Source organism: Miniopterus natalensis, chromosome 19 (assembly GCF_054644295.1).
Source record: "Miniopterus natalensis isolate mMinNat1 chromosome 19, mMinNat1.hap1, whole genome shotgun sequence".
Lineage (NCBI taxonomy): Eukaryota > Metazoa > Chordata > Mammalia > Chiroptera > Miniopteridae > Miniopterus > Miniopterus natalensis.
Window position 1 is genome coordinate 29,323,727 of NC_142099.1, and position 21,511 is coordinate 29,345,237.

Consider the following 21,511-nt stretch of genomic DNA (forward strand, 5'->3'; position numbering starts at 1 on the left):
AATGAAAAGCTTCTGCACAGAAAAAGAAATCATTGTCAAAAGACAAAGAAACCCCACGGTATAGAAGAACATATTTGCAAAGTATACAGCTGATAAAGGGTTAATTTCCAAAATATACAAAGAACTCATACACTCAACAAGAGAGAGGCAAACCACCTGATTAAAAAATTGGCAAAGGACCTGAAAGATACTTCTCCAAAGAGGACATACAGATGGCCCAGAGATATTTGAAAAAATGCCCAAAGTTACTAATCATCAGAGAGATGCAAATTAAAACCACAATGAAGTATCACTTCACACATGTCAGAATGGCTCTCATCAACAAACCATCAAATGAGAAGCACTGGCGAACAGGTAAAGAAAGAAGAACCCTAGTACACTGCTGGTGAGAATGCAGACCGGTGCAGACACAATCGAAAACAGTATGGAGGTTCCTCAAAAAATTAAAAATGGAACTGCCATTTCTAGGAATATATCCAAAGAATCTTGAAACACCAATCAGAAAGGATATATGCACCCCTAAGTTCATCACAGCACTATTTACAATAGCTAGGACCTGGAAACAGCAGAAGTCCCCATCAGTAGATCAGTGGACAAAAAACCTGTGGGACATTTATACCATGGAAAACTATGCATCTTTAAAAATGAAGGATCTCTTACCCTTTGGGACAGCACGCATCGACCTGGAGAATATTATGCTAAGCAAAATAAGCCAGTCAGAAAAAGACAAATATCACATGATGCCACTCATAGGTAGAATCAAAAGAACAGAATAAATTGACAAACAAGATTGGACCACAAGACATGGAAGCATGAAACAGTACGACAGAAACCAGAGGGAAGGCGGGAAGGAGGGAAGGAAGAAATTAACCAAAGAATTTATAAGTATATATGCACAGTCCATGGACACAGACAAAAGACAGGTTAAGGACTGGGGTGGGTGGCATTTGGGTGGAAAGGGAGAAAGGGGGGAAAATGGGGGACATCTGTAATACTGTCAACAATAAAATAAACTTTAAAAATATATAAGACTTCATGTCATATATTTTATATCAGTGAACTGAGCATTTAATAAGTTAATAGATGTCAATTATATATCAAAATTTATAACTTTAACATTATTTAAAATAGAATTTATTCTTGTTTCACTAATCAGTGAATCATGCTTGGCAACAAAAGTTCTCTGACCTAGCTGTTTCAGCTGAATTACTATATTGCTAGAATTTCTTATTTCTGGATTTTTTTGGGTTAGCTTTAATTCTTCCTAGAATAGTGTAATTTCTACTTCATCCACTCCTCTTCCTTGAAATTATCTGTGGGCTTGAAAACCTAACGAATATGAAAGAACTATTATGTAAAATAATATCATGGAGACACATCAGGTAAAGCACTAAAGGCTAAAAGAATGCAGAGGCCTCTCCTATAAGGTTAAGGATGGAAGAAAGGAGATAGATCTACTTTATCCCCAAAACCTCTCTTTTCTTACTCCTTGGATTAGTCTTATATCAGATTGATGTTAAATTTTAAATATATATATTTTTATAATTCTATCAAATAATAAAAATTATATGACTCTTTTTGAAATTAAAATTATTGGGGTAAGTGGTTAATAACACTGTGTAAATTTCAAGTTCACAACATTATAATAGGACATCTGCCTGCTCTACTGTGAAGTTTAGTCTCCTTCCTTCACCTGCCTTTAACCTCTTCATCTCCTCCCCACCACCCTTCCCTTCTGGCAACCACCATTTGGTTGTCTGGAACTGGGAGGTGGGGTTTTTTGCTGGTTTCCTTGTGTCCATGTGTTGCTTTTTGCTTTATATCCCACATGAGTGAAATCATAGTTTTAGTCCTTTCCTGGCTGACTTACTTCCTTAGCATAATCCTCTCAAGATCCGTCTATACTGTTGCAAGTGGCAATAATTAATCTTTTTAGGTCGGAGTACTATTCCACTGTATATACATACCAAGTCTTCTTTATCCAATCATCTGTTGAAGGACACTTAGGTTGTTTCCATGTCTTAGCTATTGTGAATAATGCTGCAATGAACATAGGGTTCCATATATCTTGATAAGTGTTTTCAATTTTTTCTGGTAGATACCCAGAAGATACCCACCTCTTAATTTTTATTCTTAATTTTTTCTGATGACCCTCCATACTGTTTTCCATAGTGGCTGCAACAATTTACATTCCCACCAGCAGAGCATGAGGGTTCCCTCTTCTCCATATTCTCAACACTTGTTATTTCTTGTCATTCTAATAATAGACATTTTATCAGGTGTGAAGTCGTATCTCATTGTGGTTTTGATTTGCATTTCCCTAATAACTAGTGATGTTGAGAATCTTTTAATATATTGGAAGGCCATCTGTATGTCTCCCTTGGGTAATTGTCCATTCAGGTCTTCTGCCCCTATTCTAATCAGAGTTTGTTGTTGTTGAACTGTAAGAGTTCTTTATATATTTTGGAAATTAGCCCCTATCAGAGGTATCCTCTGCAAATACTTATTCCCATTCAGTTGATTGCCTGTTTTGTTGTTCTTCTTAATCCACTTTCAAGGATATTTTTTCCATTAAGTTTTAGAGGGAGTAGGAAGGAGGGAGGGAGGGAGGAAGGAAGGAAGGGAGAGAGAGAAACATCAATGTGAGAGAGACACAACCACTGGTTGCCTCCTGCACACACCTGAACCGGGGCCAGAGATTGAAGCTGCCACACAGGTACCTGCCCTTGATCTGGAATCAAACTCACAACCCTTCAGTGTGAGGGCTGATGCTCTAACCATTGAGCCATGCTGGCCAGGGCAGTTGCCTTTTTGTCTTTTGACAGTTTCTTTTGCTGTGCAGAAAGGAGAGGGAAAGGGAGAAACATGGATGGGAGAGTGAAACATTGAACGGTTGCTTGCAGCACTCCCCCTACCAGAGATCAAGCCAGCAACCCTGTCATGTGCCATCTCCAGAATAGAACAGGCAACCCTTTGGTACATGGGAGAGTGCCCAACGAACTGAGCCACACCTGACAGGGCCATATGGATCTTTGATGTCAGCATACTGGATCTGGTCAGTGCTAGCTAAATTCCTGCAGTTGGGCAACCTTGCATCAGCCATGAAGTCTTGGCCAAGGCCGAATCTTCTACAAGCAGAAACTGGGACTGCTAATGCCTGTAATATGCTCATAAGGAAACTGTTAGTGTGTGAATTCCTTTTATCAGTTTGTCTGTACATTTTATTCTAATTCCATTTCATGGTTAGTCAGTGTACTATGAAGTTTTTATTCACTGTTACAATATCTTTAGCTTTTTCTTTTTTCTCAGGATTGCTTTGGCTATTCAGAGTCTTTTGTAGGCCCATAAAATTATATAAAATTTTGTTTTATCTCTCTGAAAAATGCCATTGGAATTTTGATGGTGATTGCATTAAATTTGTATAGTGCTTCACATATATGGCCATTTTAACAATGCTAAATCTCCTAATCCATTAACATGAAAGATAAATGAAATATCTTTCTATTTACTGGTCTTCTTCAATTTCTTTCAACAATGTACTTTTCAGTATAAAGTTCCTTCACATCCTTTGTTGACTCCTATGTATTTTATTTTGATTGTTCCAATGTAAATAGGATACTTTGCTTTATTTCTCTTTGTGATATTTTGTTGTTAATATGTAAGAATAGCCCAGGCGGGTGTGGCTCAGCAGTTGAGCATTGACCTCGGATCCAGGAGATTGCAGTTTGATTCCTGGTCAGGGCACATGCCTGGGTTGAGGGGTTGATCCCCAGTTGGGGGTGTGCAGGAAGCAGCCGATCAATGACTCTCTCATCATTGATGTTTCTCTCTCTCTCTCCATCTCTCTCCCTCTCTCTGAAATCAATGAAGACATATTTTAAAAAACCCAACATATTAAATTTTAAAAAATATATAAGAATATGATGGATTTTTGTTCACTGATATTGTATCCTGCAACTAACTGTATTTGTTCATTTTCTCTAAAAGTCTTTTGGTGGAATCTTTAGGGTTTACTATATAGAGAATTTTGTCATATGCAAATAGTGACAGCTTCCCTTCTTCCATCTAATTTAGATGCCTTTTAGTTCATTTTCTTGCCTATTTTCTCTGGCTAGGAATTCGAGGAATCTTTTGAATAACAGTGGTGAGAGTGGGCATCCTTGTCTTGTTCCTGATTTTACAGGAAAAGCTTTCAGTATACTGTTTCACATATATGGCCATTTTAACAATGCTATATCTTCTAATCCATTAACATGAAATATCTTTCCATTGACTATGACATTAGCTGAGTGTCACAGCATGCCTTTATCATGTTGTGATATTTGGCTTCTCTACCCATTTTATTGTGTTTTAGTCGTAAGTAGCTGTTGTATGTTGTCAAATGTCTTTTCTGCATCTTGAAGTGATCATGTGATTTTCATCTCTTGTTTTGTTAATGTGGTGCATCACATTGATTGATTTGTGAATGTTTAATCATCCTTCCATCCCAGGAATGAACCTCACTTGATCATGATATGTGATACTTTTAATGTATAGTTGTATTTGATTTACCAGTATTTTGTTTACAATTTTTGTATTGATTCTCATTAAGGATATTGGCCTGTATATTTCTTTTTTGTGTGTTGTCCTTGACTGGTTTTGTTATGAGGAAAAAGTTGGCCTCACGAAATAAGTTTGAAAGTATTCTCTCCTCTTGAATTTTTTTTCTTTTTTTTATATTTTATTGAAATGCAAACCGAGACATTTATTTATGTCTAACATTAGGAATGGAAAGGAGGAGGGAGTGGAAAATAAAAGTACAAGTACTTATAAGCACAAGTTTAGCATTTAAGTCTCCCTGCATCTCATTTCAGAGACATTTCCCAGCAGCGGAAACAAGCCGCAGATCAGAAGATGCTGCCAGTAGTAAATTCTCTCCCTCTTTGTGGTCAAATCCAGGCGATGAAATTTTGCTTTGCCTTTTCCAAAGCAATGACCAATTAAGATTATCATTTTTCAGCATTACCCCCATCATTATTTAAAAAAACACAAAACCTCAACACTCATTGATGTCCTCTGTATGGGCCTCTGGAGTTCCTGCGATGAGAAATTAATAAAATATCTTTTTCATGTCCTTGGCCTCTAGTCTCAGTTCACCGTGGTCATAGTAAACTTCCAGGCACTCGCCATTTCCTTGACGTGGGATCTGTAGGCTTCATGTATGGTGTGCCCTGATTATCTGCAATTCTGTGTTGTGAGCTGCACAGGGGACTCTGGTCCCCATTTGCACATTCAATTGGAACCCCTGGTGTGTTGACAAAGGAGAAGCAGGACACGGTGTGGGTGGCAGCCTTCTTTGTCTTTCTCAGGAGAGAAGGGAGCTGAGGAGTCAGAGACTCTTTCTTCTGCCTGATGCTCATGTATTGCTGTTCAGTTGCCTCTGGAATCAAGGATCGCATTCTGTCAAAGGTCGCTTCCAATCCAGTGTCCTGGATCAATCCCACCATTCAAAACCAAAATGGGATTCCCATGGTAGCAAGATGACAGTCATAACCGGAAATACAGTGCCTGGCAGGCTAGGATGGCTTGTTATCAACAGAGCTGTTCTATAGATTGCTCATTGTTTCATCAGCACAGGTACAACAATGGAACGGATTCTTTTGTTCTACTCTTTTGTGTCTCCCAGAGCCTTGAATTCACTGGTGGAAGAGGTCATCCCAAACATTTATTATCCTTGTGCACGGGGCGCCCCTTCACCCAACTGCTGTTTGTTCTTGGGTGGTCCATGCTGTGGTTCAGAGTGACCTCTTCTGATTGAAATAGCCTGTATTTGCACAGACCTGACACTGCAATCCTAAGATTTTTGGCCAGTGTCCAGTCAAGTCAATGTCAAATTATGTTTTTCTTGCAAGAGTGATCGTTGAAAAGACAGTTTTCCACTTCAAGCATTCAAATGTTTTCAAGTAATAAAGTGCCTTTTCACTTATTTAGTTAGGGCCAAATGGTGACCTTTCAAAGTAACAAACATGAATATTAAAAATTGAGGTCAGCTTATGCTTAGTTATTAGTTTTGGGTGATTATGCCATTTGCAGCACATCCATCTTCTGTTTTTGTTAATGTCATAGTGGGCTTGTAGTGCCAGGCTTCATAAAAATGTCACTGGTGAGCTGTTTCTATTATAGAGGTCTTCTTGTGGTTTCAGAATCCACTTCTTGATGTCCAGGATGTTTTCCTCCAAATCAGGCCCAGGTACCAATGAGGCTCTTTGGAAACATCAGCACAGCATGGTCCTCTCAATCTCTGCAGAGCTCTTTTGCACCCCACTCGGGCAAAACAGCATAATTTGAATTACTGCATTGGACTCTTCTCTAATCTTTCTGCACATGCTTTTGCCTCTAACCCATTCACCACCACGCTGTCTGTCCAGTTGCCTTGGTGAAAGGTATGCCGCTGTCTTCTTAAGCATTGGTCTCGTCTCCAGACCAACCCAACCAACTTGGCACTATCTTTCTTCTGCCTGGAAATCCCTTTCTTTGGTTCTCTGTTAGGCTTGTTGTAGGCATCGGGAACAGGACCCAGGACTGGGTGTTTGACCTGTGGGGTCAGACCGGACCAGGTTCAGCAACCTTGGTACTTGGAGGTCTGGCCAGGAAAGAATTCAGAGCCAAGGCTCGAACCGTAAGAGACCATTTATTTCGTTTATCACAGAGGTAGAAAAGGTAATGCCTAGAAGAAATGAGCTTAGGAAACAAGTTATAGAAGCAAAGGAAGGGCACGTGGAAGCCAATGGCTAACAGGCCTGGGGCGGGGGGAGGAGAAGGGAAAGGCATGAGCGTGCTCCCAGGAGGGACAGCTCTGGGTCCTCCGTCCTGATGGTTTCACCTTAGGCCCTCTTGAATATTTTGGAAGAGTTTGAGGAGGATTGGTATTTAATCTTCTTTGAATGTGTTGCAGTATTAAACAATGAAGCCATCTGGGCCTGGACTTGTGTTTAAGGGGAAGTATTTGATTACTGCTTAAATTTCCTTACTAGTGATCCTCTACTTAGGTTTTTCAATTCTTTTATTTTTAGTTTCAGTATAGTTGGTATATAATATTTTATCGATTGTATTAGTTTTAGGTATACAATATAGATTTGAAAATGTTATACCTTACCATGAGATCATCCAACTAATTCTACCATCAACTGTCATGGTGAAAATTTATCACAGTAATATTTCCCTTCACCTTTTTCATGCATCCCCCATCCACTTCCCCTCTGGAAACCATCCCTTTATTCACTGCTTCTATGAGTCTGTTCTTGTGTTGTTTGTTTCTTTGTTTTATGTGTTTATTTAGATTCCAGATATAAGTGAAATCATGTGGTATTTGTTTTTCTCTTTTATACTTATTGAACATAACACAATACACCCTAAGTCCCTGTATGTTGTTGCAAATGGCAAGATTTCATTCTTTTTTATATTAGCACAATATTCCAGTGTGTGTGCGTGTGTGTCTATATAAACTTTTTAACCATTCACGTAATTATAAACACTTACTTTGCTTTCTTATCCTGGCTATTATAAGTAATGCAGCAAGGAACATATGTGTCCATGTATTTTTTCAATTAATTGGATAAATACCCAGAATTGTAGTTTTTGGGTTGTATTGTAGACCTATTTTGACTTTTTTAAGCAATATCCACAGAGTAACCTATAATGGTGGCACCAATTTGCAATCCCACCAACAGTTCACAAGGCTTCCATTGTTTCCACATCCTTGCCAACACATGCTGTTTGTTGGTTGGGCTTTTGAACACAGCCATCCTTACTGGTATAATGTGGGATCTCATAGAGGTTCTGATTTTCACTGTCTTGGTCATTAGTGATATTGAGCATCTTTTCAAATGTCTGTTAGCCATAAGTATGTCTTCTTGGAGATATGTCTTTTCATGCCCTCTGCCCATTTTCTCATGAGTTATTTAATTTTTTATTGTTAGCATTATTACACGTTTCCCATTTTCCCCATTTAGAACCCATCTATCCAGACCCAGACCTACACCCCTACCACTCTGGCCCTAACCACACTGATGTCTGTGTCCATGGGATAAGGATATATGCTCTTTGGCTATTCTCTTCACCTTCTTTCATCCTGTCTGCCCCACCCACTTCCGAATTTGTTATTGTATACAATGTCAAAAGAGATTTGAATAAAATAAGTTATACATTGCTCTACTAAATTCATGGAAATATTTTTTTTCTTCATTTTTATTTAGTTTATTGGATTCACATTGGTTAATAAATGTATACATGTTTCAAATGTACAAATCTATGATACATGATCTGTTTATTGCATTGTATACCCACCACCCAAAGTCAGTTCATTTTCTGTCACATATATTAGGTCCCCTTTTCCCTTTACCCCACCCCCACATCCCTCTGATAACCACCAAACTTGTCTATGTCTACGAGTTTCAGTTTTGTATCTCACATATGAGTGAAATCATATGGTTCTTAGCTTTTTCTGACTTATTTTGCTCAGCATACTATTCTAACGGTCCATCCATGTTGTCACTAATGGCCAAACTTAAGATTCACATTGCACAGAATATCAATAGTCTAATAAAAAATTTCCTGGAGAATTTCAAAGCCTGAAAAAATACACTGCTATATAAAAATCTATATCCACCTGAGAAAATCATCACTGTAACAGTGCAATGTTCACTGTAAAATGTGTGAAAATCTTTAGAACAATAAAAATAAAAGTTTTGGGTACTTACGTGTACAGGCCTCCATGATCTTTGTCCAGGTAGCATTCTTCTGACACACAATATTGGTCGGAAGAGGAGGATCCTTAGGCACATATCCTGGGAGACACTCATAGTCTATTTCAACCCCAATATTATAAGGGGGTGTAATATTACCCTTGGGTACCATAGAATGGAATTTCGGTGGGTCTTCACATTCATCTGGGCATAACAGAATAAGAACATGAAAGTAAATTATTTTCTTGTTTTCAACAGCCCCAGAATAAGGCCTGAGAGCAGGCAGGGAGTAGAGAATGAATGGAAAAGTCCTTGGTAAGATTGGAAGTGATTGTGCCAGGATTTTACCAAACTGTGTGCTATGCTTGTTTTAAACATCATCTCTTAGCTTTTGCTTATTTTGGGAATAAACTGAATATTCATTCAACAGTAAATTGAAGAGACAGCAGAAATACTTTTGGCTTTAAAATATATTTATAGGTATGCATCCTTTCCATTTTTTCTGAGTTCATTTCTCACTGCCCTCTCCCCTAAAAAGACTATATAGCCCTCGATCAGATTGCTCTTCCACAGTCTGAAAGGCAAACTGATGATGATTTGTCACTTCAGGCTCAGTCTCCTCTCAGGAGACAAGATCCTAAAGATCAAGGATCACGTACGTGCCTCTTTTTTCACTACACTCTGGCCAGTGGTGCTCAAGGAATGCTATGGTAAGTGCTTTTACACAAGCATCGTGAATTTAAGAGATCAAAATAAACATGGACTAAACTAGCTTACAATATAAAATTGGAGTAGTTAAAAAATGGTGGCACTCTAACAAGAAGCTGAGTGTCCCTGCTCCCAAGCATGGACCGCATTTTCAGCTAAAATACTGCATAGGCAGCTAGTAAAAACAAGGGAAATATAGCTGATTGGATATATTTTGACGAAGGAGCACTGAAGAAACATTGTAGAGACCGGTAGGACAGGGGAAGGTGTGGAACGAGAGAGTCCCCCCACAAAGCCCACGCTTGGTTCCAAGGCCTGACGGTTAGAGGCTGCAAAGGTCCCTCCCCTTGGTAGGGGGGACTTGTTGGGGGCATAGATATTGATCATGCTCTGTTGACAGTGGTTGTGAAAGGGGGGGAAGTCACCTAATAGGAATAGGACCATAGTTGTTTAATGATTATTCACAGTACTAACTATAGATCAGAAGTTTTACTTCCCAACCTGGGAAACTAGAGGATGTGCTGCAAGAAGAAAAACAGGGCTATAAAAAGATAAAACAAGATGAAACATGGGTGGGTCCATTGCTCACAAAAGAAAATGCAATTTGAGAACAGACAAAAAACAGAATGCACTTTGATTTTGTTGCTGTGCCTGGAGACTAACCCCTCTAGGAATTTTCCTCTGGAATACTGGCCATTCTCAGGTCCCAGGAACTGGCAGAGCTGGGTTTTAACCCCATTGAAAGTTAACTTCTTTTTTATCTGATTTTAAGATCCTGGAAAGAAACACAAGAACCACAGGCTCTGTAGCCATCCTCCCACCCCTTCTCCCCTTGAATGCAGCCTTTCTTCTTTATCCCTAGATAATCAGCCAGCTATTAAGGAGAGAGCAGAGCAGATTTCATGTGCTCAAATCCTGCTGCTCTCTCCCATACTGCCAGCATTATTGGAATAAACACACATCTATGATTCAACTCTGTCTCTGCTTAATTGGCCCAAGTGGAGACAGGCAGCCCAGACCCATTGTGTCCAGTATCAGACTGGCATCAAAAGCATGGATCTCAAACCCTCAGGAGTGGAGAAGGGAAGGAGAGCCCATGCACATTGAGCAGAGGGAGCCAGGAGAGCTGTCTGCCTTTGAGGTGGGGTCTGAACCTTCCCAGTGGAAGAACACACCTAATGGCAGCAGCTTGAGCGGGAGATATTCAATCCTGGTGCTGACTGCACGAAAGGCTGTCCCACAGTGTGTGCTTTGGAATAAAAAGGAGTCTGTGAGCTTCCCTCAGCAGTGCACTATAGGGACCACCTGCTTTCCTGTACAGCATTGTATAGAGCCCCAGAAAGCATTTGAACTGTGTGGCGTAAGGAAAGGGAAGAGAGACTTCTCACCACCAGAGAGAGACTGAAGCTGCCTGCGAGGAACAGCAGGGGTTTTGATCTGCTCTCAAGAGAGTCCGGATATTGAACAGAGATGGGAATCATGGCCCCATCTTTACTGAGATCAGCTGTGTGAGAGATCTGCATGGGGTTAACTTTGTAATCCCTTCTGCTAGGACCTGTGGTGCAAGGATGCCACATCCTAAAGAAGCTGGTTTTCTGCCTGTTTGTTACTTTATATGTTTTATTATCGGTTGGCACCCCATGGCATCTACCTTCCTGGCTTATATTGGGGAGGCAGACCAGCAAAAGCCCGGTTTTGTGTTTGCATTGTTCAGACAACAAAAACTGGGAAAGAACAGGTAGAACACGCCTACCTATACTGCAGGATAGGGCACCACCTCCACCAGAAAAAGGGTGGCCCAGCTCACTGAAGCCCCTAATACCCACTGCTGGGCACAGTTTGATGGGGAAAGGGAGAACAGTTCAAAGGGGAATATTTCAAGAGTAAGATTCTCAAGGACTATAGTCTGGGAACCAGAAGAAGTACTTAAAACCCTTTCTGGGGCCTGGGCAAGTAACGTGCTCACGAGAGTCTCTTTTGATCCATTGCACAGAGCCAAAGACACCTAAAACTGCCCATACAGAAAAGACAACAGTCGCAATTCAATCTGAACCTGTACCAGGTCATTTTAGAGAAAACTAGAGCTGGAGAATATGGTAGGGACTGAGGAGTTGGCTTTGAAGCAGAGATTAATTTCCCCACAGTGAGTGCCTGACACTGAAGTCTCTTAGTAAGAGGTCCAATAGCAATAGCTATACAAGCTGACCTGCACCGTAAAGACTCTCTTCAGAAGATGCTGGAGTAAGACCAGGCAACCAGAAGGGGGAGGCAAAGTAGATGACAGGTAGAAGAGGTCCACAGACAGCCTCAGACCAACCAGCTACATAAAGAAACCAGGAGACAAACCTACACAGCTCCTGATATTGGCTACACGAAAGTACCTCCCAGGAGGCCCCAAATCAGCATACAAAATCGTAAGTCAGAGACAAAATAATCTGCCCAGACAAAATTCACTTGGCTGGCTTTTAAAAAACAATTACCATTATTATCATCATCATTATCATTATTACTGGATGTGTTCAAGGAAATTAGTGAGAGCCACAAGACACTTAATGGAAAAGTCCAGGAACTTAGTGGGAAATACAAAGAACTTAGCGAAAGCTACATCAGCATGAAAAAACATATAGAAATAAGGAGTATGAACCAGACAGAAATGAAGAATACTATATCTAACATCAAGAATACCCTGGAAGGAATTAAAAGCAGGCTCAATGAAGCAGAGGACTGAATAAGTGAATTAGAAGATAAGGTAGGAAAACAACTCAACCAGGGCAGCAAGCAGGAAAATACTTAAAAAGCATGAGGACAGTTTAAGGCAACTGTGGGACAACATGAAACAGAACAAAATGTGCACAATAGGGGTGCCAGAGGGGGAGGGAAGGAGGCAAGGGAGAGAGAACCTGTTGGAAGAAATAATGGCAGAAAACTTTTCTAAGCTGGCGAAGGAGAAAGCCTACCAAGTTCAGAAAGCACAGAGGGCACCAAACAAGAGGAACCCAAAGAGACCCACTCCAAGACACACCACAATCAAAATGGCAAATGTTAAGGACAAAGAGAGAATATTAAGGGCTCCAGGAGAGACAATCAGTGACCAACAAGAGATGCCTATAAGATTGTCAGCAGATTTCTCAACAGAATCACCTCAGGCCAGAAGGGATTAGCATGAAGTTTTCAAAGTAATGAAAAGCAAGAACCTGCAACCAAGACTGCCCTATACAGCAAGGCTCTCATTTAAAATGGAAGGGGAAATAAAGAGCTTCCCAGACAAATGAAGGATAAAGGAGCTCAGTACGAGCAACCCAGGACTGCAAGAAATGCTAAAAGGACTGCTCTAAGAAGAAAAATATATTGACAGAAAGGTACATAGGCATAAAGGGGAAAAATGGAGTAAAATAAATAGATATCAATAAAAATCTTAAATATAAATGGAATAAATACACCAATCAAAAGTCATAGGGTAGCTGAGTGGATAAGAAATATGACCCATATATATGCTGTCTACGAGAGACCCACCTCAGAGCAAAGGATTCACACAGGCTGAAAATGAAGGGATGGATACAAATATTCCATGAGAAATTGAAACAAAACAAACAAACAAACAAACAAAAAAGCTGGGGTAGCAATACTGATTTCTAACAAAACAGACTTCAAAATAAAGAACATAACAAGAGACAAAGAAGGTCACTATATAATACTAAAGGCATTGATCCAGCAGAAGGATATAACCCATATAAACATATATGCCTATAATATAGGAGCACCTAAATATAAAAATCTTGGTGGACTGTAAGGGGGATATTGACAGCAATACAACCATAGAGGGGGACTTTAACACCCACTGACATCACTGATGTTGTCACACACAAAATCAAGAAGGAAACAAAGACCTTAAAAGACACAATAGATCTAATGTATTTAATTGATGTTTACAGAACATTTCAACCCAAAGCAGCAGAATATGAATTCTTCTCAAGTGCACACAGAACATTCTCAAAAATAAACCACATATTAGGGCACAAACACAAGTCTCTACAAGTTCATGAAGATTGAAATCATATCAAACATCTTCTCAGATACAACAGCATGGAACTAGAAATCAATCGCTTTAAAAAAGCCTAAAAAATATTCAAACACATGGAGGCTATGTAGCATGCTATTAAACAATGAATGGTTTGCCAAAGAGATCAAGAAAGAAATAAAAAACTTCCAGGAAACAAACAAAAATAAACAGACAACAACCCCATAACTATGGGACACAGCAAAAGCAATCCTGAGAGGAATGTTCATAACATTACAGGCATACCTCAAGAAACAAGAAAAAGCTCCCATAAATTATCTAGCACTACAACTAAAAGAATTAGAAAGAGAAAAACAAAAAAAGCCAATAAGAAGTAGAAGGAAGGAAATAATATAGATCAGAGCCGAAATAAATGACACAGAAACAAAAAACAAAATACAAAAGATCAATGAAACCAAGAGCTTTTTCTTTGAACAGAAAAATAAGATTGATGTAACGTTAGCCAGACTCACTGATAAAGAAAAAGAGGGAGGACCCAAGTAAATAAGATCAGAAATGAAAGAGGCCCGGCCGGGCTTGGCTGAGCGATTGAGCGTCGACCTAGGATCCAGGTGATCGGGGTTCGATTCCCGGTCAGGGCACATACCCGGGTTGCGGGCTCAATCAATGACTCCCTCATAATTGATGTTTCTATCTATCTCTCCCCCTATCCTTTTCCCTCTCTGAAATCAATAAATATATTTAAAAAAAAAAAAAAGAAATGAAAGAGGCGAACTAACAATGGACACCAAAGAAATAGAAAGAATCCAAAGAAAACACCATGAGAATGACAGGAGAAACGATATGCTAACAAACTGGATGACCTGAGTAAAACGGGTAATTTCCTATAAAAAGACAATCTTCCAAAACTCAATTACGAAGAATCAGAAAAACTGAATATATCAATAATAACTGAGGAAATTGAAGCAGTAATCAAAAAACTCCCAGTAAAAAAAATCTGGGACCAGATGGATTTACAGGCGAGTTTTACCAAACATTGAAAGGAGAATTAACACCTAATGAACTTAAACTATTCCCGAAAATTCAATAGGAGGGAAGACTTCCAACCTCCTTTTATGAGGCCAGTATTATCCTAATTCCAAAACCAGATCAAGAAACTAAAAAAAAAAAAAAAAAAAAAAAAAATTACAGACCAATATATCCGATAAACATACTTGCTAAATTCCTGAACAAAGTATAACAAATCAGATCCAGCAATACATTACAAAGTTCATACAATATGACCAAGTGGGATTTATCCCAAGGATGCAAGGCTGATATAATATACCCAAATTAATAAATGTGATACATCACACAAACAAAATGAAGGACAAAAATCATGATCATATCAATAGATGCAGAAAAAGCATTTGACAAAATCTAGTGTCAATTTATGGTAAAAACTCCCAGCAAAGTGGGAATAGAGAGATCATACATCAACATAATAAAGGTCATAAATGACAAGCCTACAGCCAACATCATACTCAATGGCCAAAGATGAAAACCATTTCCCTTAAACACTAGAACATGACAGGGTTGTCAGCTTTCACCAGTATTATTCAACATAGTATTGGAAGTCTTTGCCACAGTGATCAGACAGCAAGAAAACATAAAAGGCATACAAATTGGAAAGGAGGAAGGAAAACTGTCATTACATGCAGATGACATGATATTGTAGAAAGAAAACACTAGACTCCACCAAAAACTTCCAGGGTTTAATACATGAATTTGGCAATGGAGCAGGATATGAAATTAACATCCAAAAAGCAAAAACATTTTTATACCTCAATAATGAAGTCTCAGAAAGAGAAACTAAAAAAAAACACCATTTACCATTGCAACTAAAAAAATAAGACCTAAGAATAAACTAAATCAAGGACATAAAGACCTATACTTGAAAAAAGAAATAGAAAGATACAAAGAGGTGAACGAATATACTATGTTCATGGATTGGAAGAATTAACATTATTAAATTGTCCATATTACCCAAAGGAATCTATAGATTCAATGCAATTCCCATTAAAATACCAACAGCATATTTCACATAATTAGAACAAATATTCCAAATGCGTTTATGGAACTAAATAAGATGCTTAATAGCCACAGGAATTTTGAGAAAGAAAACCGGAGTTGGAGGAATCACTATAACAGATATCAATCTGCATTACAAAGCCATTTTAATCAAAACAGTATGGTATTGGTACAACAGACATACACATATATCAATGGAAAAAAACAGAAAACCCAGAAATTAACCCATGACATTATGGTCAATTAATATTTCACAAGAGAGGCAAAGGCATACAATGGTGTAAAGTCAGTCTCTTCAATAAATGATGCTGGGAAAATTGGGCAGGTACACGCAAAAAAATGAAACCAGACCACCAACTTACTCCATACACAAGAATAAATTCAAAATGGATAAAAAACTAAATGTAAGTCATGAAATCATAAAAATCCTGCAAAAAAAAACATAGGCAGTAAAATCAGAGATATGTCACACAGCGGAATTTTCAAAGATACATCCAATTAGAGAAGAGGGGGAAAATAAAAATAAACCAATGGGACTACATCAAAATGAAAAGCTTCTGCACAGAAAAAGAAATCATCCTCAAAATACAAGGGACTCCACGGTATGGAAAAACATACTTGCAAAGGCTACATCTGAAAAAGGGCTAATTTCCAAAATATACAAAGAACTCATACACTCAACAAGAGAGAGGCAAACCACCTGATTAAAAAATTGGCAAAGGACCTGAAAGATACTTCTCCAAAGAGGACATACAGATGGCCCAGAGATATTTGAAAAAATGCCCAAAGTTACTAATCATCAGAGAGATGCAAATTAAAACCACAATGAAGTATCACTTCACACATGTCAGAATGGCTCTCATCAACAAACCATCAAATGAGAAGCACTGGCGAACAGGTAAAGAAAGAAGAACCCTAGTACACTGCTGGTGAGAATGCAGACCGGTGCAGACACAATCGAAAACAGTATGGAGGTTCCTCAAAAAAATTAAAAATTAAAAATGGAACTGCCACTTCTAGGAATATAGCCTAAGAATCTTGAAACACCAATCAGAAAGAATATATGCACCCCTAAGTTCATCGCAGCACTATTTACAATAGCTAGGACCTGGAAACAGCAGAAGTCCCCATCAGTAGATCAGTGGACAAAAAACCTGTGGGACATTTATACCATGGAAAACTATGCATCTTTAAAAATGAAGGATCTCTTACCCTTTGGGACAGCACGCATCGACCTGGAGAATATTATGCTAAGCAAAATAAGCCAGTCAGAAAAAGGCAAATATCACATGATGCCACTCATAGGTAGAATCAAAAGAACAGAATAAATTGACAAACAAGATTGGACCACAAGACATGGAAGCATGAAACAGTACGACAGAAACCAGAGGGAAGGCGGGAAGGAGGGAAGGAAGAAATTAACCAAAGAATTTATAAGTATATATGCACAGTCCATGGACACAGACAAAAGACAGGTTAAGGACTGGGGTGGGTGGCATTTGGGTGGAAAGGGAGAAAGGGGGGAAAATGAGGGACATCTGTAATACTGTCAACAATAAAATAAACTTTAAAAATATATAAGACTTCATGTCATATATTTTATATCAGTGAACTGAGCATTTAATAAGTTAATAGATGTCAATTATATATCAAAATTTATAACTTTAACATTATTTAAAATAGAATTTATTCTTGTTTCACTAATCAGTGAATCATGCTTGGCAACAAAAGTTCTCTGACCTAGCTGTTTCAGCTGAATTACTATATTGCTATGCTATTAGAATTTCTTATTTCTGGATTTTTTTGGGTTAGCTTTAATTCTTCCTAGAATAGTGTAATTTCTACTTCATCCACTCCTCTTCCTTGAAATTATCTGTGGGCTTGAAAACCTAACGAATATGAAAGAACTATTATGTAAAATAATATCATGGAGACACATCAGGTAAAGCACTAAAGGCTAAAAGAATGCAGAGGCCTCTCCTATAAGGTTAAGGATGGAAGAAAGGAGATAGATCTACTTTATCCCCAAAACCTCTCTTTTCTTACTCCTTGGATTAGTCTTATATCAGATTGATGTTAAATTTTAAATATACATATTTTTATAATTCTATCAAATAATAAAAATTATATGACTCTTTTGAAATTAAAATTATTGGGGTAAGTGGTTAATAACACTATGTAAATTTCAAGTGCACAACATTATAATAGGACATCTGCCTGCTCTACTGTGAAGTTTAGTCTCCTTCCTTCACCTGCCTTTAACCTCTTCATCTCCTCCCCACCACCCTTCCCTTCTGGCAACCACCATTTGGTTGTCTGGAACTGGGAGGTGGGGTTTTTTGCTGGTTTCCTTGTGTCCATGTGTTGCTTTTTGCTTTATATCCCACATGAGTGAAATCATAGTTTTAGTCCTTTCCTGGCTGACTTACTTCCTTAGCATAATCCTCTCAAGATCCGTCCATACTGTTGCAAGTGGCAATAATTAATCTTTTTAGGTCGGAGTACTATTCCACTGTATATACATACCAAGTCTTCTTTATCCAATCATCTGTTGAAGGACACTTAGGTTGTTTCCATGTCTTAGCTATTGTGAATAATGCTGCAATGAACATAGGGTTCCATATATCTTGATAAGTGTTTTCAATTTTTTCTGGTAGATACCCAGAAGATACCCACCTCTTAATTTTTATTCTTAATTTTTTCTGATGACCCTCCATACTGTTTTCCATAGTGGCTGCAACAATTTACATTCCCACCAGCAGAGCATGAGGGTTCCCTCTTCTCCATATTCTCAACACTTGTTATTTCTTGTCATTCTAATAATAGACATTTTATCAGGTGTGAAGTCGTATCTCATTGTGGTTTTGATTTGCATTTCCCTAATAACTAGTGATGTTGAGAATCTTTTAATATATTGGAAGGCCATCTGTATGTCTCCCTTGGGTAATTGTCCATTCAGGTCTTCTGCCCCTATTCTAATCAGAGTTTGTTGTTGTTGAACTGTAAGAGTTCTTTATATATTTTGGAAATTAGCCCCTATCAGAGGTATCCTCTGCAAATACTTATTCCCATTCAGTTGATTGCCTGTTTTGTTGTTCTTCTTAATCCACTTTCAAGGATATTTTTTCCATTAAGTTTTAGAGGGAGTAGGAAGGAGGGAGGGAGGGAGGAAGGAAGGAAGGGAGAGAGAGAAACATCAATGTGAGAGAGACACAACCACTGGTTGCCTCCTGCACACACCTGAACCGGGGCCAGAGATTGAAGCTGCCACACAGGTACCTGCCCTTGATCTGGAATCAAACTCACAACCCTTCAGTGTGAGGGCTGATGCTCTAACCATTGAGCCATGCTGGCCAGGGCAGTTGCCTTTTTGTCTTTTGACAGTTTCTTTTGCTGTGCAGAAGGGAGAGGGAAAGGGAGAAACATGGATGGGAGAGTGAAACATTGAACGGTTGCTTGCAGCACTCCCCCTACCAGAGATCAAGCCAGCAACCCTGTCATGTGCCATCTCCAGAATAGAACAGGCAACCCTTTGGTACATGGGAGAGTGCCCAACGAACTGAGCCACACCTGACAGGGCCATATGGATCTTTGATGTCAGCATACTGGATCTGGTCAGTGCTAGCTAAATTCCTGCAGTTGGGCAACCTTGCATCAGCCATGAAGTCTTGGCCAAGGCCGAATCTTCTACAAGCAGAAACTGGGACTGCTAATGCCTGTAATATGCTCATAAGGAAACTGTTAGTGTGTGAATTCCTTTTATCAGTTTGTCTGTACATTTTATTCTAATTCCATTTCATGGTTAGTCAGTGTACTATGAAGTTTTTATTCACTGTTACAATATCTTTAGCTTTTTCTTTTTTCTCAGGATTGCTTTGGCTATTCAGAGTCTTTTGTAGGCCCATAAAATTATATAAAATTTTGTTTTATCTCTCTGAAAAATGCCATTGGAATTTTGATGGTGATTGCATTAAATTTGTATAGTGCTTCACATATATGGCCATTTTAACAATGCTAAATCTCCTAATCCATTAACATGAAAGATAAATGAAATATCTTTCTATTTACTGGTCTTCTTCAATTTCTTTCAACAATGTACTTTTCAGTATAAAGTTCCTTCACATCCTTTGTTGACTCCTATGTATTTTATTTTGATTGTTCCAATGTAAATAGGATACTTTGCTTTATTTCTCTTTGTGATATTTTGTTGTTAATATGTAAGAATAGCCCAGGCGGGTGTGGCTCAGCAGTTGAGCATTGACCTCGGATCCAGGAGATTGCAGTTTGATTCCTGGTCAGGGCACATGCCTGGGTTGAGGGGTTGATCCCCAGTTGGGGGTGTGCAGGAAGCAGCCGATCAATGACTCTCTCATCATTGATGTCTCTCTTTCTCTCTCCATCTCTCTCCCTCTCTCTCTCTCTGAAAGCAATGAAGACATATTTTTAAAAACCCAATATAGGAAATTTTTCAAAATATGTACCAACACGATGAATTCTTGTACACTGATATTGTATCCTGCAACTAACTTTATTTGTGTATTTTCTTTAAAAGTTTTTTGGTGGAGTCTTTAGGGTTTCCTATATAGAGAATTTTGTCATATGCAAATAGTGACAGCTTCCCTTCTTCCATCTAATTTAGATGCCTTTTAGTTCATTTTCTTGCCTATTTTCTCTGGCTAGGAATTCCAGTACTCTGTCGAATAACAGTGGTGCGAATGGGCATTCTTGTCTTGTTCCTGATTTTACAAGAAAAGATTTCAGTATACTGTTTCACATATATGGCCATTTTAACAATGCTAAATCTTCTAATCCATTAACATGAAATATCTTTCCATTGACTATGACATTAGCTGAGTGTCACAGCATGCGTTTATTATGTTGAGATACTTTCTTCTCTACCTAATTTATTGTGTTTTAGTCATAAGTAGCTGTTGTATGTTGTCAAATGTCTTTTCTGCATCTTGAAGTGATCATGTGATTTTCATCTCTTATTTTGTTAATGTGGTGCATCACACTGATTGATTTGTGAGTGTTTAATCATCCTTCCATCCTTGAAATGAACTTCACTTCATCATGATATGTGATACTTTTAATGTATAGTTGTATTTGATTTACCAGTATTTTGTTTACAATTTTTGTATTGATACTCATTAAGGATATTGGCCTGTATATTTATTTTGTGTGTGTTGTCCTTGACTGGCTTTGTTATCAGTTAAAAGTTGGCCTCATGAAATGAGTTTGGAAGTATTCCCTCCTTTTGAATTTTTGGAAGAGTTTGAGAAGGATTGGTATTTAATCCTCTTTGAATGTGTTGCAGTATTAAACAATGAAGCCATCTGGGCCTGGACTTGTGTTTAAGGGGAAGTATTTGATTACTGCTTAAATTTCCTTACTAGTTATCCTTTACTTAGGTTTTTCAATTCTTATATTTTTAATTTCAGTATAGTTGGTATATAATATTTTATCAATTGTATTAGTTTTATGTATATAATATAGATTTGAAAATGTTATACCTTACCATGAGATCATCCAACTAATTCTACCATCAACTGTCATGGTGAAAATTTATCACAATAATATTTCCCTTCACCTTTTTCATGCATCCCCGCATCCACCTCCCCTCTGGAAACCATCCCTTTATTCACTGCTTCTATGAGTTTGTTCTTGTGTTGTTTAGTTTTGTGTGTTTATTTAGATTTCACATATAAGTGAAATTATATCGTATTTGTTTTTCTCTTTTATACTTACTTAACATAGCACAATACACCCTAAGGCCATGTATGTTTTTGCAAATGGCAAGATTTCATTCTTTTTTATATTAGCGCAATATTCCAGTACGTGTGTGTGTGTGTGTGTATATACATAAATTCTTTAACCATTCATGTAATTATGAACTCCAAGTTTGCTTTCACATCCTGGGTAATGCAGCAAGGAACATATGTGTCCATGTATTTTTTCAATTAATTGGATAAATACCCAGAATTGCAGTTTT

At 38.3% G+C, this 21,511-nt stretch overlaps 1 protein-coding gene across 1 annotated transcript in view; it reads right to left on the reverse strand.

Moving 5' to 3' along the window:
• LOC107532937 (complement receptor type 2) overlaps window positions 1-21,511 on the reverse strand; it is a 228,524-nt gene that overhangs the window by 185,542 nt on the left and 21,471 nt on the right. The window contains exon 4 of the mRNA XM_087828192.1: window positions 8,739-8,927. Coding sequence (XP_087684318.1) covers window positions 8,739-8,927 — 189 coding nt within the window. The remainder of the gene's footprint in view (window positions 1-8,738; window positions 8,928-21,511) is intronic.